The 11,455-nt window shown below is 41.6% G+C and overlaps 2 protein-coding genes across 2 annotated transcripts; both read left to right on the forward strand.

Moving 5' to 3' along the window:
• Window positions 1–1,556: 1,556 nt before the first annotated feature.
• LOC307032207 (C-X-C chemokine receptor type 2-like) lies at window positions 1,557–3,446 on the forward strand. The gene is made up of 2 exons (XM_079670044.1): window positions 1,557–1,672; window positions 2,043–3,446. Exon 2 carries the CDS (start codon window positions 2,045–2,047, stop codon window positions 3,110–3,112), a length of 1,068 nt encoding a protein of 355 aa, XP_079526170.1. The 5' UTR covers window positions 1,557–1,672; window positions 2,043–2,044; the 3' UTR covers window positions 3,113–3,446.
• Window positions 3,447–3,937: 491 nt separating this feature from the next.
• slc19a1 (solute carrier family 19 member 1) lies at window positions 3,938–9,248 on the forward strand. Its single transcript, XM_079670043.1, has 6 exons — window positions 3,938–4,083; window positions 4,925–5,458; window positions 6,261–7,008; window positions 7,544–7,736; window positions 7,831–7,972; window positions 8,162–9,248. The coding sequence occupies exons 2-6, from the start codon at window positions 5,186–5,188 to the stop codon at window positions 8,342–8,344; spliced, it is 1,539 nt and encodes a 512-aa protein (XP_079526169.1). The 5' UTR covers window positions 3,938–4,083; window positions 4,925–5,185; the 3' UTR covers window positions 8,345–9,248.
• Window positions 9,249–11,455: the final 2,207 nt, after the last annotated feature.

The raw sequence follows: 11,455 nt of genomic DNA on the forward strand, positions 1-11,455 counted from the left end.
CAGAACTTTGAACAAAACAGACTTTCTGTCCTCGGTTCATTTGATTAGAACTGTAAATCTTTGCGGTGATGATGAATACGCAAAAAATAAAAAACCGGCCATGCTGGTCGGGGGACAGTCATGCTTCCTGACGGAGGATGGACACAAGACACTGCTGTCATTTGTTATGAGACAGCTGGAGGGGTGAAATGTTAAATATTGTGCAATTTTCTACTCTCACCACCTGAATAAAGTTATTTACTGAGCCCAAAGGGGGAGGAAGAGGAGTTATTTTGTGTCTAGGCACACATTTAGTTTGACTTTATAAAGGAGAGGTGCGTCAGTGTGGCCCTTTCATCAGCTTCCTCCTCTGTCATTACCAGGAAAGTGCACCAATATTTTAAGAGACTGTTGCATCAACCTGACAAAAGAACAAGACAGCAAACATATCTCATTGACACTCAGTGAACTTCAGAATCCATTGCAGTTAGTTTAATATACATTCAACTTTGCATTATGTTGGCTCTGCGTTGTCCCACCGAGGCATGGGTATTAAAAATAACAACAGTTTTGAATATATGGGGATTTATTAAGTCCAACTTAAGCAATTACTGCCAACTAGCATTAGTTTGACCAAATTTTCTCTGCACTCTTACTTTAACTTTATTCATTAAAACAGAACACCTGGTAACTTATTAAAGCAGGACTCTCAGTATGGGAAAAAAAACAGGGGAACAATGCTGGACTTATGCAACAGTAAGAATGAGAAGAAAAACACCTAACTCATTTCCAGAAAATGTCACAATAAAACACTTTACATTTGGTAACACACACACACACACGCACGCACGCACGCACGCACACACACACACGCGCGCGCGCGCACACACACACACACACACACACACACACACACACACACACACACACACACACACACACACACACACACACACACACACACACACACACACAAACACACACGCCCTGTAACCCAATGACTTGAGACCAGGTCATGTGAAGTTGTATCCGGAAAATCTTTTGAGTTAGAGTTAGTTGTTTGTAAAATATGCTTTCAGGACAAAAATAAATATCAGTGTATCATTCAGTTCATCTGAGATATTAAGTCGTAAAGCCCTAAAGGAATTTGTACTGTTGAAATTCTATAAGATGTCTTTTTCCAAATCCAATAAATACTTGAGATGTTTTGAGAACGTGGCATTTGTGATAACATTAATTAATTTGGATAAATGGGAAAATAGTTTTCCAAATCTGCTGGAAAATGAACATCATAGAGCCCCCTTTAAAATGTTAATTCTTTACTTGTATTTCATGTGCATTTATGATAACATTTTCTATGTTTTTTTAAAGGGCAATTCCTGAGAAGAATTGGAGCACAAAAATAGGCTATTCATTTATTACTGCTCGTCTTACTGCTTCTGCGATACTTCTATTTGAAAGAGAACCAAGCAACAATCATTGCTTTCACTATTAGTGCCTATAGGCTTTTTTATTGTGACATGTCAAAATGTGTTCCAGAAGAAAGGTGTATTGCAGCAAAAGCGTTTGACGCATATGTCCCGTAACATATTGGGTAAGGAAACAGGACATTGGGTCAACTCTCCGTAAAACATTTAAAGGGACCCTGAGCGGCATTTAGAGGGAGAGCTGCGGTCGTCTTTAAAGTCCAAAGGTGAGTGCCTGAAGTAGTTTATTATCATATGTGTTAAAGGGAGACTATTTTATAAAGAGATAAAGGCCAATTGTCTTTGACCCTTCCAAAAACTAGTATTGTGCTTTATTTTATTATTGTTTGCACCTTTTCTAAGTTGAATTTTGTCTGACGCTATACCTTTCTTTTAACTATCAATTACTGAGCAAGAGAGAAGGCAGCATAGGGGTTTGAATGCTTTACTAAATATTGTTAAAGGAATATTTCACCCCAAAAATGGTGGTATATCAATTAGGCACTGTGTTATCTTCAGAGAACTTTGTTCAGCAGAAGTTGAATGTGCTGATACTGTATGATAATCTAATGCTCTCAATCTGTTTTCCACCTATAGTCATGTCGTTCATCTTTGACTATGGGGAAATATTTCCGAATCACACCATCCATGAAAATTACACGCCCTACGTTGTGGATCCAAATACGTTATCATGTGAGACAGAACCGCTGCCTGCGACACCAGCTCTCATGATGTGTCTCATCCTCATAGCCATCTTTTTACTGGCCATACCGGGGAACCTGTTGGTTGGATGGGTGATCGGCAGCAGCAGACAGGTGCTGACTCCATCGGACGTGTACTTGTTCCACCTGACGATAGCAGACGGTCTGATGGCCCTCACCATCCCGTTCTGGGCCATTGCGTTGCTTAAAGGATGGATCTTTGGGAACTTCCTGTGCAAGTTCCTCAACTTCGCCTTCGATGCAAACTTCTACACCAGCATCCTCTTCCTGGCCTGTATTAGCATCGACCGTTATCTGGTGATCGTGCACGCGAGTGAGAACGTCGGAGTCGGGACTCGACAGAGGAAGTGCAGCCGACACTTGTGCGTGGCGGTTTGGTTATTCAGTTGGGCCCTCGCTCTTCCCGCTCTTTTCAACGAAGCCTTCAAGCAGGCCTCGGACTCAGAGAGGATGCTCTGCCACGAAACCTTCGACATGGGCAGCGCCACCTCATGGAGGAATGTTACACACGGTTTCCGCCATATTTTTGGCTTTTTGCTCCCTCTGTTTGTGATGATATATTGCTACAGCGTCACCATCGCCAAGGTGCTGCACAGTCGAGGTTTCCGGAAGCACCGGGCCATGAAGGTCATCATAGCTGTGGTGGTGGTGTTCCTGCTGTGCTGGATGCCGTACCACACGACCATGATTGTGGACATCCTCATGAGGATGGATCTGATTAGTTTTGACTGTGCTTTGAGGACGTCAGTTAACCGGGCTTTGGTGATAACAAACAGCCTGGCTCTGTTCCACAGCTGCATCAACCCTGTCCTCTACGCCTTCGTGGGAGAGAAGTTCAGGAAGAAGATGATGCAGCTTTTTCAGCAGAAAAAAAGACAGGAGCAGGTGTCTAGGACCAGCAGGTCCACATCGCAGACCTCAGAAGGCAACGGAGCTATTCTCTAAACCTCAAGTCAAGTCAAATATATTTCACAAATTCTCTCCTTTCATTTTTTGCTGCACTGCTGCCATCTATTGAATGTACTGTTGTTTACATGTCTACTATTGAACCGTCTCACTTTTCCAGATCTGATGTTCATTTTCTTCTTAATCACCGTGACTCTACTTTCATAAATCCAATGTTTCTGTGTTTATTGAAATGCTGTGAAGTATGTAAAAACTGTTATATACTGTAAATACTGCTGGTTTGTCAGTAAAACTCCAGAAATGTTTAGAAATGCTATTCACATTTCATGATCTGATATGTTCTTCATTACAAATAAAAGGCTTTGCAATGTTATCTATATTGAGTTACACAATATTAACACTTCGAGCGATAGAATTACTAACAAATAATTACTAACAAAGCACTTATATACTAATAAAGGACTGGCTTATCTAAAGCCAGTTGAGTAGCACTTGAAATGTTTTGGCTCTATGAAACCTGATGTACTTATATGATTCTGTTTTCTTCAAGTTTGTATCTTCTTGGTCGAATGCACTTATTGTAAGTCGCTTTGGATAAAAGTGTCAGCTAAATGCAATGTAATGTAATGTAACATTATCAGTTAGGTATAATATTGTAAAATCATATTGTTATGCAACATGCAATGAATTTCATATTTTATCATAAGAAGTATCTTTAAATATTTGTGTTGGTTAAAGTTTTTATCCAGCAGAGGGCGAGCAAAACACTTGCAAAATAAAAAAAACGAGCTATTGCACGGACATAATCGTCACTGTGTGTCTTCTTACATCGTATTATACATTTATAAATCCAGTTTAATTCACTTTTAGTTGAGAAATCAGGGTTTTACCAGCTTTGTCGCAGCAGTTAAATTGCCGAACTACATTTCCCAGAACTCCTTGCGATGACAGAAGAGACAGAGACCGGGCAGCTACAAATTAAACTGCTGCATTCAGATGGACCACACGAGGTATGGGACGTTTTATCAATTCCTTGCATACTAAAAATGACAAACAACTATAAGTGTTTTCTTGACATGTAGCCAGCATGTTGTTTCGTACAGGGGCTGTCAGTTACTTTCTCTGAAGCTAATGTTTTTAAAAAAAAATCATTTTTGTGGCAAAAAACAGCAACGAGACTGCATTGTTGTCATAGTTGTACACTATTAGCCAGCTTGCTAACTTCGCACCTGGGTCATGAGTGCTATTAAGCGATTGTGCGCATTTTAGTGTCGCTGTGACACATAAAACAATATAACCTTTTAGCACTGTTAGCTCATTAGCAGCTAACTCACTGTGTTTACTATGAACTGCTTGTGTAACTTGTTTGCCTTGCACCTACAAAAATGGACGCGTAACGTCAGGCCAAGAAATCCATCTCTCAGGAGCACATTTCCATAGAGTCATATCAGTTTAATTGTAATGTGTTGACATATGTTTATAGATATTTCGTTATTTATTACTTTTTGAGCAAGAAATATGCTGTAACAAGCACATTTGCCCACTGTTGAATCAATAAAGTGTTATCTTATCTTTAATGACATTTTTTTTTTACAGAAAAAGGGCAAATAATCCAAGTTCCAGTTTATTCAACTCATTATTTGCATACTATTTTTATCAGTAGTTTTTGACTGCTGGGTCTAACAAAACAAGCTGTTGTGATGGGCATTTTGCAGTGTGTCTCAATAATTTATACACAAAACAAGTGATTAAGTGTTAATTGTAGCCACGTTAAAGAAAATTAAGCTACAGTCACCTTTCTGGACAGTGTCAAAATAGTCTGATTTACTGACAACATTGTTATCTTTTCAGGTTAACAATGACACCAGACCAGGCCGCTGGATAGAAAATGTCACAGTGGAGCAAAGGTCAACATTTTCTTCTACATGCAAATGGCAGCATGTAGCATTTTAACCACCCTACTAAATGGATATATTTACACCATTCCTGTCATGGAGACGAAGTCTGGTTGAACCCCACAACATTTAGTTTCCTCATTTCATTTAGGCTGCTGACAAAACAAATCCTCACATGGTGATTTAATTCTGCAGGAAATAGAAACACTGCATCACAATGGTCGCTGATGACACAGCAGGGAGTGGGGGCAGATCAGAGGGGGAAAAAGAGATGGACTTGAAGGAAGATGGAGACGTGGAGATGGTCGTCCCTGCTTCCGAGGGCCCGGCTCCCCGCGAGGGTCCCACAGAGGCAGACGTAGAGCCAATGAAGTGGAAACGGGCCGTAATATTCCTGTGTTTCTTTGGGTTTATGTCATCGATAAAGCCCGGGGAGCCTTTCATTACACCATATCTACTCAGTACTGAGAAGAACTTCACAAGGCAAGAGGTAAGTGGTGGCATGTTTAAAAAAAAATAATAAAATGAAATACAGGATACATCTCAGTCATTGGTTAATATGCAAGATATACTAACCTGAAAGTAAAGTTAACCTGTAAGAGTCTTTTGTAAGGTTGTCTACATGCAGTCAGGCACTCATTACACAGCACTTTTAATGAATGTTCTGTGGAAACTGAGAGTCTGCTGATCCATGTTACTGCAGGTCAAAGTTCACATTCCTCCAAACTGCTATGTGAAAAGTGGATCGGGGGTTTTTAGAGTTTCTTTTTCAAAGACAAATTGACCTCGTACCAATATTTGATTTCCTGTAATCTAGAAACTAGACATTTCCTGAAACTAGATGTTTAAGACACTCTATGTTAGGCAACTTTACAGCCAAGCCATTGTGCTTATTTTCAAGAAATAAGCTGCTCCTGACTTACATTGTAATCAGCTGGGATTACATGTGTATACAGCATTGTTATGGATAAAAGTCAGACATGACTTGTTCTATATAAACCAACTATATGCAATATGCAGGAAAAAATGTACTTTATCCTATATTCTTATTGTTTAAAAGTTCAATTTTCCAGATTAATTGTACCAGGCAAGCATGGAATAAACTCCACAAGCATTTTAAGGAGTTTTAGTAGTGCTTACATGTTATAATACATTATATTGCATCTATTTAATCAGAAGTGCACCTATCATTTTTATTTGCTCGACTGCGTATAATACAGTACCACAAACATGATGTGAACTAAATGTGTAGCCTTCACCCGCCTCGCTGATTTATTAATTGACTATTCCAGGTGACCAATGAGATCACTCCTGTGCTGACGTACTCCTACATGGTTGTGCTGGTACCGGCCTTCCTGCTGACCGACCTCCTGCGCTACAAGCCGGTCCTGATCATCCAGGGCATCAGTCAGGTGGCCATCTGGACCCTCCTGCTGCTGGGCACCACCCTCCTACAGATGCAGTTCATGGAGTTCTTCTACGGCATCACCATGGCATGCCGCGTGGCGTACTCCTCCTACATCTTCTCCATGGTCAGCCCCGCTCTCTACCAACGAGTGGCGGGATACTCGCGCACCGCCATCCTCCTGGGGGTGTTCACCAGCTCGGTGCTGGGACAGTTATTCATCTCTGTCGGCCGCGTCAGCTTCTACACCCTCAACGCCATATCTATAGGCTTCGTCAGCTTCAGTCTGATGCTGTCCATGTTCCTCCCCTGGCCTAAACGCTCTCTGTTCTTCAACCGGACACAGAATCAGGAGCAAAAGGAAGTGGCGGCAAAGTCAGAAGTGGCCGCCATGAACTCGAAAGAGAAACCCAAGTCACGCTGGAGGGATTCTGTGTTACCGCAGATGCTGCTGGAGCTCAGAAATGTTGTGAGGAGGCCCAACCTGAGGCTCTGGTCCCTGTGGTGGATCTTCAACTCCACCGGGTACTACCTGGTCCTGTTCTATGTTCACATCCTGTGGAACAAAGTCTACCCGGCCACGGAGAACAAGAACGTTTATAACGGGGGAGTGGAGGCAGCTTCTACCCTGCTGAGTGAGACTTTTATTCAGATACAGTTTGTATTTGTGGTTTTGCACAATTTGAAAACCAACATAACAGAGAACCGATGATATACCGTGCAGGAAGACACACTGGGCTTATTTAAAGCCTCCACCTAAATAATGCCATAATGAGAAAAACATATGCGTGCCTCTGCATAATGTCAATATTAAGCACCAAGACAACAATATTGCGTTGAATCCAGAGATCAAAGTCTGAGGAATTACGTCAGTTGTGAAAACGATGTTGACATCTCATTAAACTTTTTATTCTGCTGAGCGGTTACTTCATGTTTCGTCATCCTTAATGGCCCTTTAATCAGCTGTAACGAACAAAGGTAGCAGTTTGTTTAAATAACCTGGAAGTCGTGCAAGCAGTAAAAGTTATGTTGTAAATAATGAACAAAACTTCCATATAAATTGAAGTTAATCTCCTGGTTTGAACAAAATCTCTTTACTTTTGTTTAGCAAACAGATGAAACACATTGATGGCTACTACAAGAGTTAAATGGACGTCTCTCTCCCTGCAGGTGCAATCACCTCCTGCGCCGCCGGCTTTGTCACGATCCGCTGGAACGTGTGGTCCGAGCTGGTGATCGGCGTCATCACAGCGCTGCAGGCGGCTCTGCTGCTCCTCATGGGGACCACCGACAACATCTGGATCTGCTACGCCGCCTACGTCCTCTTCAGAGGCTTCTACCAGTGCCTGGTGCCCATTGCCACGTGAGTCACAATTAAAACACGTTATCAAAACACATCTTCTGAAAGGGGAGCGGGATACTTTAATACTGATGCATCCGTTCTTTAATCCTCACAGGTTCCAGATAGCCTCGTCTCTCAACAAGGAGCTGTGTGCCTTAGTGTTTGGCATCAACACGTTTTTTGGGACCATACTGAAGACCATCATCAACCTCATATTTGCTGACAAGAGAGGCCTGGGGCTGGACGTTCACTCTCAGGTAAAGCAGACATTAATGACCTGAACGCTGGCAGTGTGTGTCCTTAGATGTGCCTCATACCACCAGTACATCAATTAGTAAGCTTTTATTTCACATTGTTACTTTAGCTTGTGTATTATGGTGATTAACGTGTTAACATTTCTAAAATGATTAACTCCACCACTCATTCAAAGATGTCTTCTCTTACAGTTCCTGGTGTACTTCGTTTACTTCACCATCCTCACCGTGGTCTACCTGGTCTGTGCCGCCGTGGTCATCATCCGTCACTATAGAAACGAGGCCAGGGAAGGGGCCACGCCCACAGAGCTCAGCCCGGTGACTGCGGACTCAGAGGTAGAACCTTTATCTAACGGCAACAGTGCCAAAGCTTAACGACGGGAAGTGTTTTCGACGAATATCTGACGTACATGAGTTTTTACTGGGTCCTTTAAACCCTCTGATTACCACAGAGGAGACTAAAGTGAGTCTTAATCATTAAGTGCCTTCATGAAACTTTTTGTAACTGAAAAGAGTATTTTACTTTGTTTTTTTACTTTATACCAAGAGAAATCATCTTAAGCACAGGGCGTTTTATTTCGTTTTTTTTTTTTATAGGATGCTGACCTGTACTGTTTCACTGATCTAAAACGCTGCGCCATGATTACTATGTGATCACCTAGTATTACTCTAAAACAGCTACACACTCCTATCCTACCTAATGTTACAAATAATAATAATAATTGAATAACTTTTTTAGTAAGATACAGTTTACCTTTCTGTATGAAAAATCCCATTTTACATAATTTTCGTACAATCAGATTAATTGAAGCTGCAGATTTTATGTAACATGTTATATAGTGTGATTTATTTATATTGAATATTTCAGACAATAGGAAGCAGCAGTCAGTCAGTAGTTTTGCTGCTTATTGGCTCATTTTTTGTCCAAGTACGACTGTTTTGTTTAATAAAAACCTGCAGGAAAAAAAATGGAGAACATAGGAACACATGAAAGTATTATTGATGAAACAGGAACCATAGACGTTTAATATTTTTATAAAAATGCTGATTTGTGTCCCTTATTTGAACACAAGGAATTTTGTACACTATACACAGTAGTAGTGTTTTGACTTGCATACAGACTGTATTATAATTATTGATTGAAATCATTGCTGAAATATAATGTGACTGTGAATCTGTCCGACTGCTGTAAAGGAAAAACACTGACTTTAATCAAATGTTTTTTTCTTAGTCACAAATAAAATAACCTTTGGTGGAAAAAAAAACTTTAATCGTTTTTTTTTTGATAACATGAATCTATTCCCTGATACTGAATGTGTTGCTAAATTGTCAATTTCAAGGATAATGCCGGGAAAATCCTTGCAACCGGGTTAAGATATAAAAGTACAAAATGTATTTCAGATGTTGATCATCGACTTTCTTTGTAAGAGTTGTTTTTTCAGCTGCAGCCTCAGCATGAAGACAGAGACTCCACCGATTATTTGTTTCTCTGCGTTTCTTAGGAGGTACATTTTTCTTTTGTTGCTCCAGCTGAACACTGGCGCCTGACAACATTTTTTTTTTAAATGTTAAACTGCTCATCTTCAGGTTCATATTAGTATTTTTACCTCCGTCACATGTAGGGATGGGTATCGTTAAAGAGCATCTTGCAGGTTTTTATTTTTTCTACATTTATGCTTAAACTTGCTTGAAAATTACAATTAAAAAAGTGAATGCAGGATTTGATATGTTTTACGAGACATAAGGGCAGGAATTCAGAGGGAAAGGAGCAATTTTGAGCTCTGCTCTTAAAAACGGCTTTTTTTTAAGGTCATACGTCACACGCGTCATATTACATCACACAGGGGACACATCTCCGCTCTCTGACCGCAGGTATAGTAGAGATGCGTTGAGTTGAGCGGTTGTGTTTTAGTGAGCTGGTATTTTTCGGTAGTTTTACATTGTATTTCACCATTTGTAATCATGGTGCAGTATTGTGTTTGTGCAGGTTGCACAAATACCAGCCTGTCAGGACATCGAGTCCACAGTAAAAAGGACCGGAGCTAGCGTTGGTTCCTGGGTGCGTTGTGCATCCACCTCCCTGCAGCACATACTCTCCACAGCTTTATCAGGAAACCTTATTACTTCTCTCTCCCCCCCCCCCCCCCTTCGCTGCTCTCTCTCTCTCTCCCCTCCGGTACACGGCACCGTAAGACGTAGTGTGGAGTTGCATTAGGTAACGCTGTGGTGGCTGTACTGCTCCAGCCGTCTCCTTTGTGTTTGTTTGTTTCCCCCTGTCTGTGTTGTTTGTGTGTGCGTGGTGGCTGTCACTCCTGGCTCCCGGCTCAACCTCCACTCACCAGCTGCAATCAGCTGTGCACCCTCCCCGACTACACACCTGCTTTCCATCAAGCCATTTACATCGAAAATGCGTTAGCTAGTGCAGCAGCTCCCGCAACAACACCGGGGGACCTCCGGGCGACGTTTGGGTCTACGTCAACCCTAAAAGCGACGGTGCTGTGGACGCTAAATACCGTCTAAACACCAATCATACAACAGCAACGATGGAAGATTGTAACCAAGGCAGCAGAGCTCTGAATTTAGCTCTCTCTCTCTCTCTCTCTCTCTCTCTCTCTCTCTCTCTCTCTCTCTCTCTCTCTCTCTCTACGTCTACACTACAGGCATCAAAAAATGCTTTCAACGCTTCGCCCATTCACTTGAATGGGGTGACGTAGAAGATTTGTAATCTTCGCCGAACTGCATTGTGGGGAGCATGGCATGGCTTTGCAAGCATCACGAGCATCTATCGGCATCAAAAGTTGAACAATGTTCAACTTTTGAGGCTCGATGCTTGGCATCAGCCAATGAAATCCCGTTTATGCAAATCCCGCCAGTGCAAGCGCAGCCAATCAAACCGCGTGCAAGCTGGGAGAGCCAGACCGCAGTTCATTTCCTCATATTCCAAACGAGATGTTACGGTAGCAAATCACCCGGTTCTTTACGACCCGGAACTATTTACCGGGATACAAACCGGAGGAACCAGGCATGGAGGGAGGTGGCAGAGACAGTGGGTGAAACTGATAGTTTTTTCGCCTGTTTGGAGAGTTTATATCCAGTTTACTTCGTTTTAACATTGCTATTGCTTTGTATGTCGGGGGCGGGAGGTTCATGTGATTGGTTGCTCGCAAAAAATCGCCAAGCTTCAGACACGCCCAGCTCCAAGATTTTTTCATGCCTGTAGTGTAGACGGGCCGAGACTCACTCTCACACACACACACACACACACACACACACACACACACACACACACACACACACACACACACACACACACACACACACACACACACTAGGGCTGCTCGATTATGGCAATAATCACGATTATGTTGGTCAATAATTAATATCACGATTATTAAATACGATTATTCATTGACTCTTAAGACATCCATTTATTGAACTTTAAAACAAATAATAATTTGAACAGTATCTTTTTAACTGTTGATTACC

This window comes from Notothenia rossii (assembly GCF_949606895.1).
Source record: "Notothenia rossii genome assembly, chromosome: 3".
NCBI lineage: Eukaryota > Metazoa > Chordata > Actinopteri > Perciformes > Nototheniidae > Notothenia > Notothenia rossii.

Excerpts from the sequence above, each read along its gene's own strand:
- slc19a1 (XM_079670043.1), top strand. The coding sequence starts at position 5,186 with ATGGTCGCTGATGACACAGCAGGGAGTGGGGGCAGATCAGAGGGGGAA. Across the intron at positions 5,459-6,260 it reads AGAACTTCACAAGGCAAGAG|GTGACCAATGAGATCACTCC; the intron begins GTAAGTGGTGGC and ends TGACTATTCCAG. Across the intron at positions 7,737-7,830 it reads TGCCTGGTGCCCATTGCCAC|GTTCCAGATAGCCTCGTCTC; the intron begins GTGAGTCACAAT and ends TAATCCTCACAG.
- LOC307032207 (XM_079670044.1), top strand. The coding sequence starts at position 2,045 with ATGTCGTTCATCTTTGACTATGGGGAAATATTTCCGAATCACACCATC.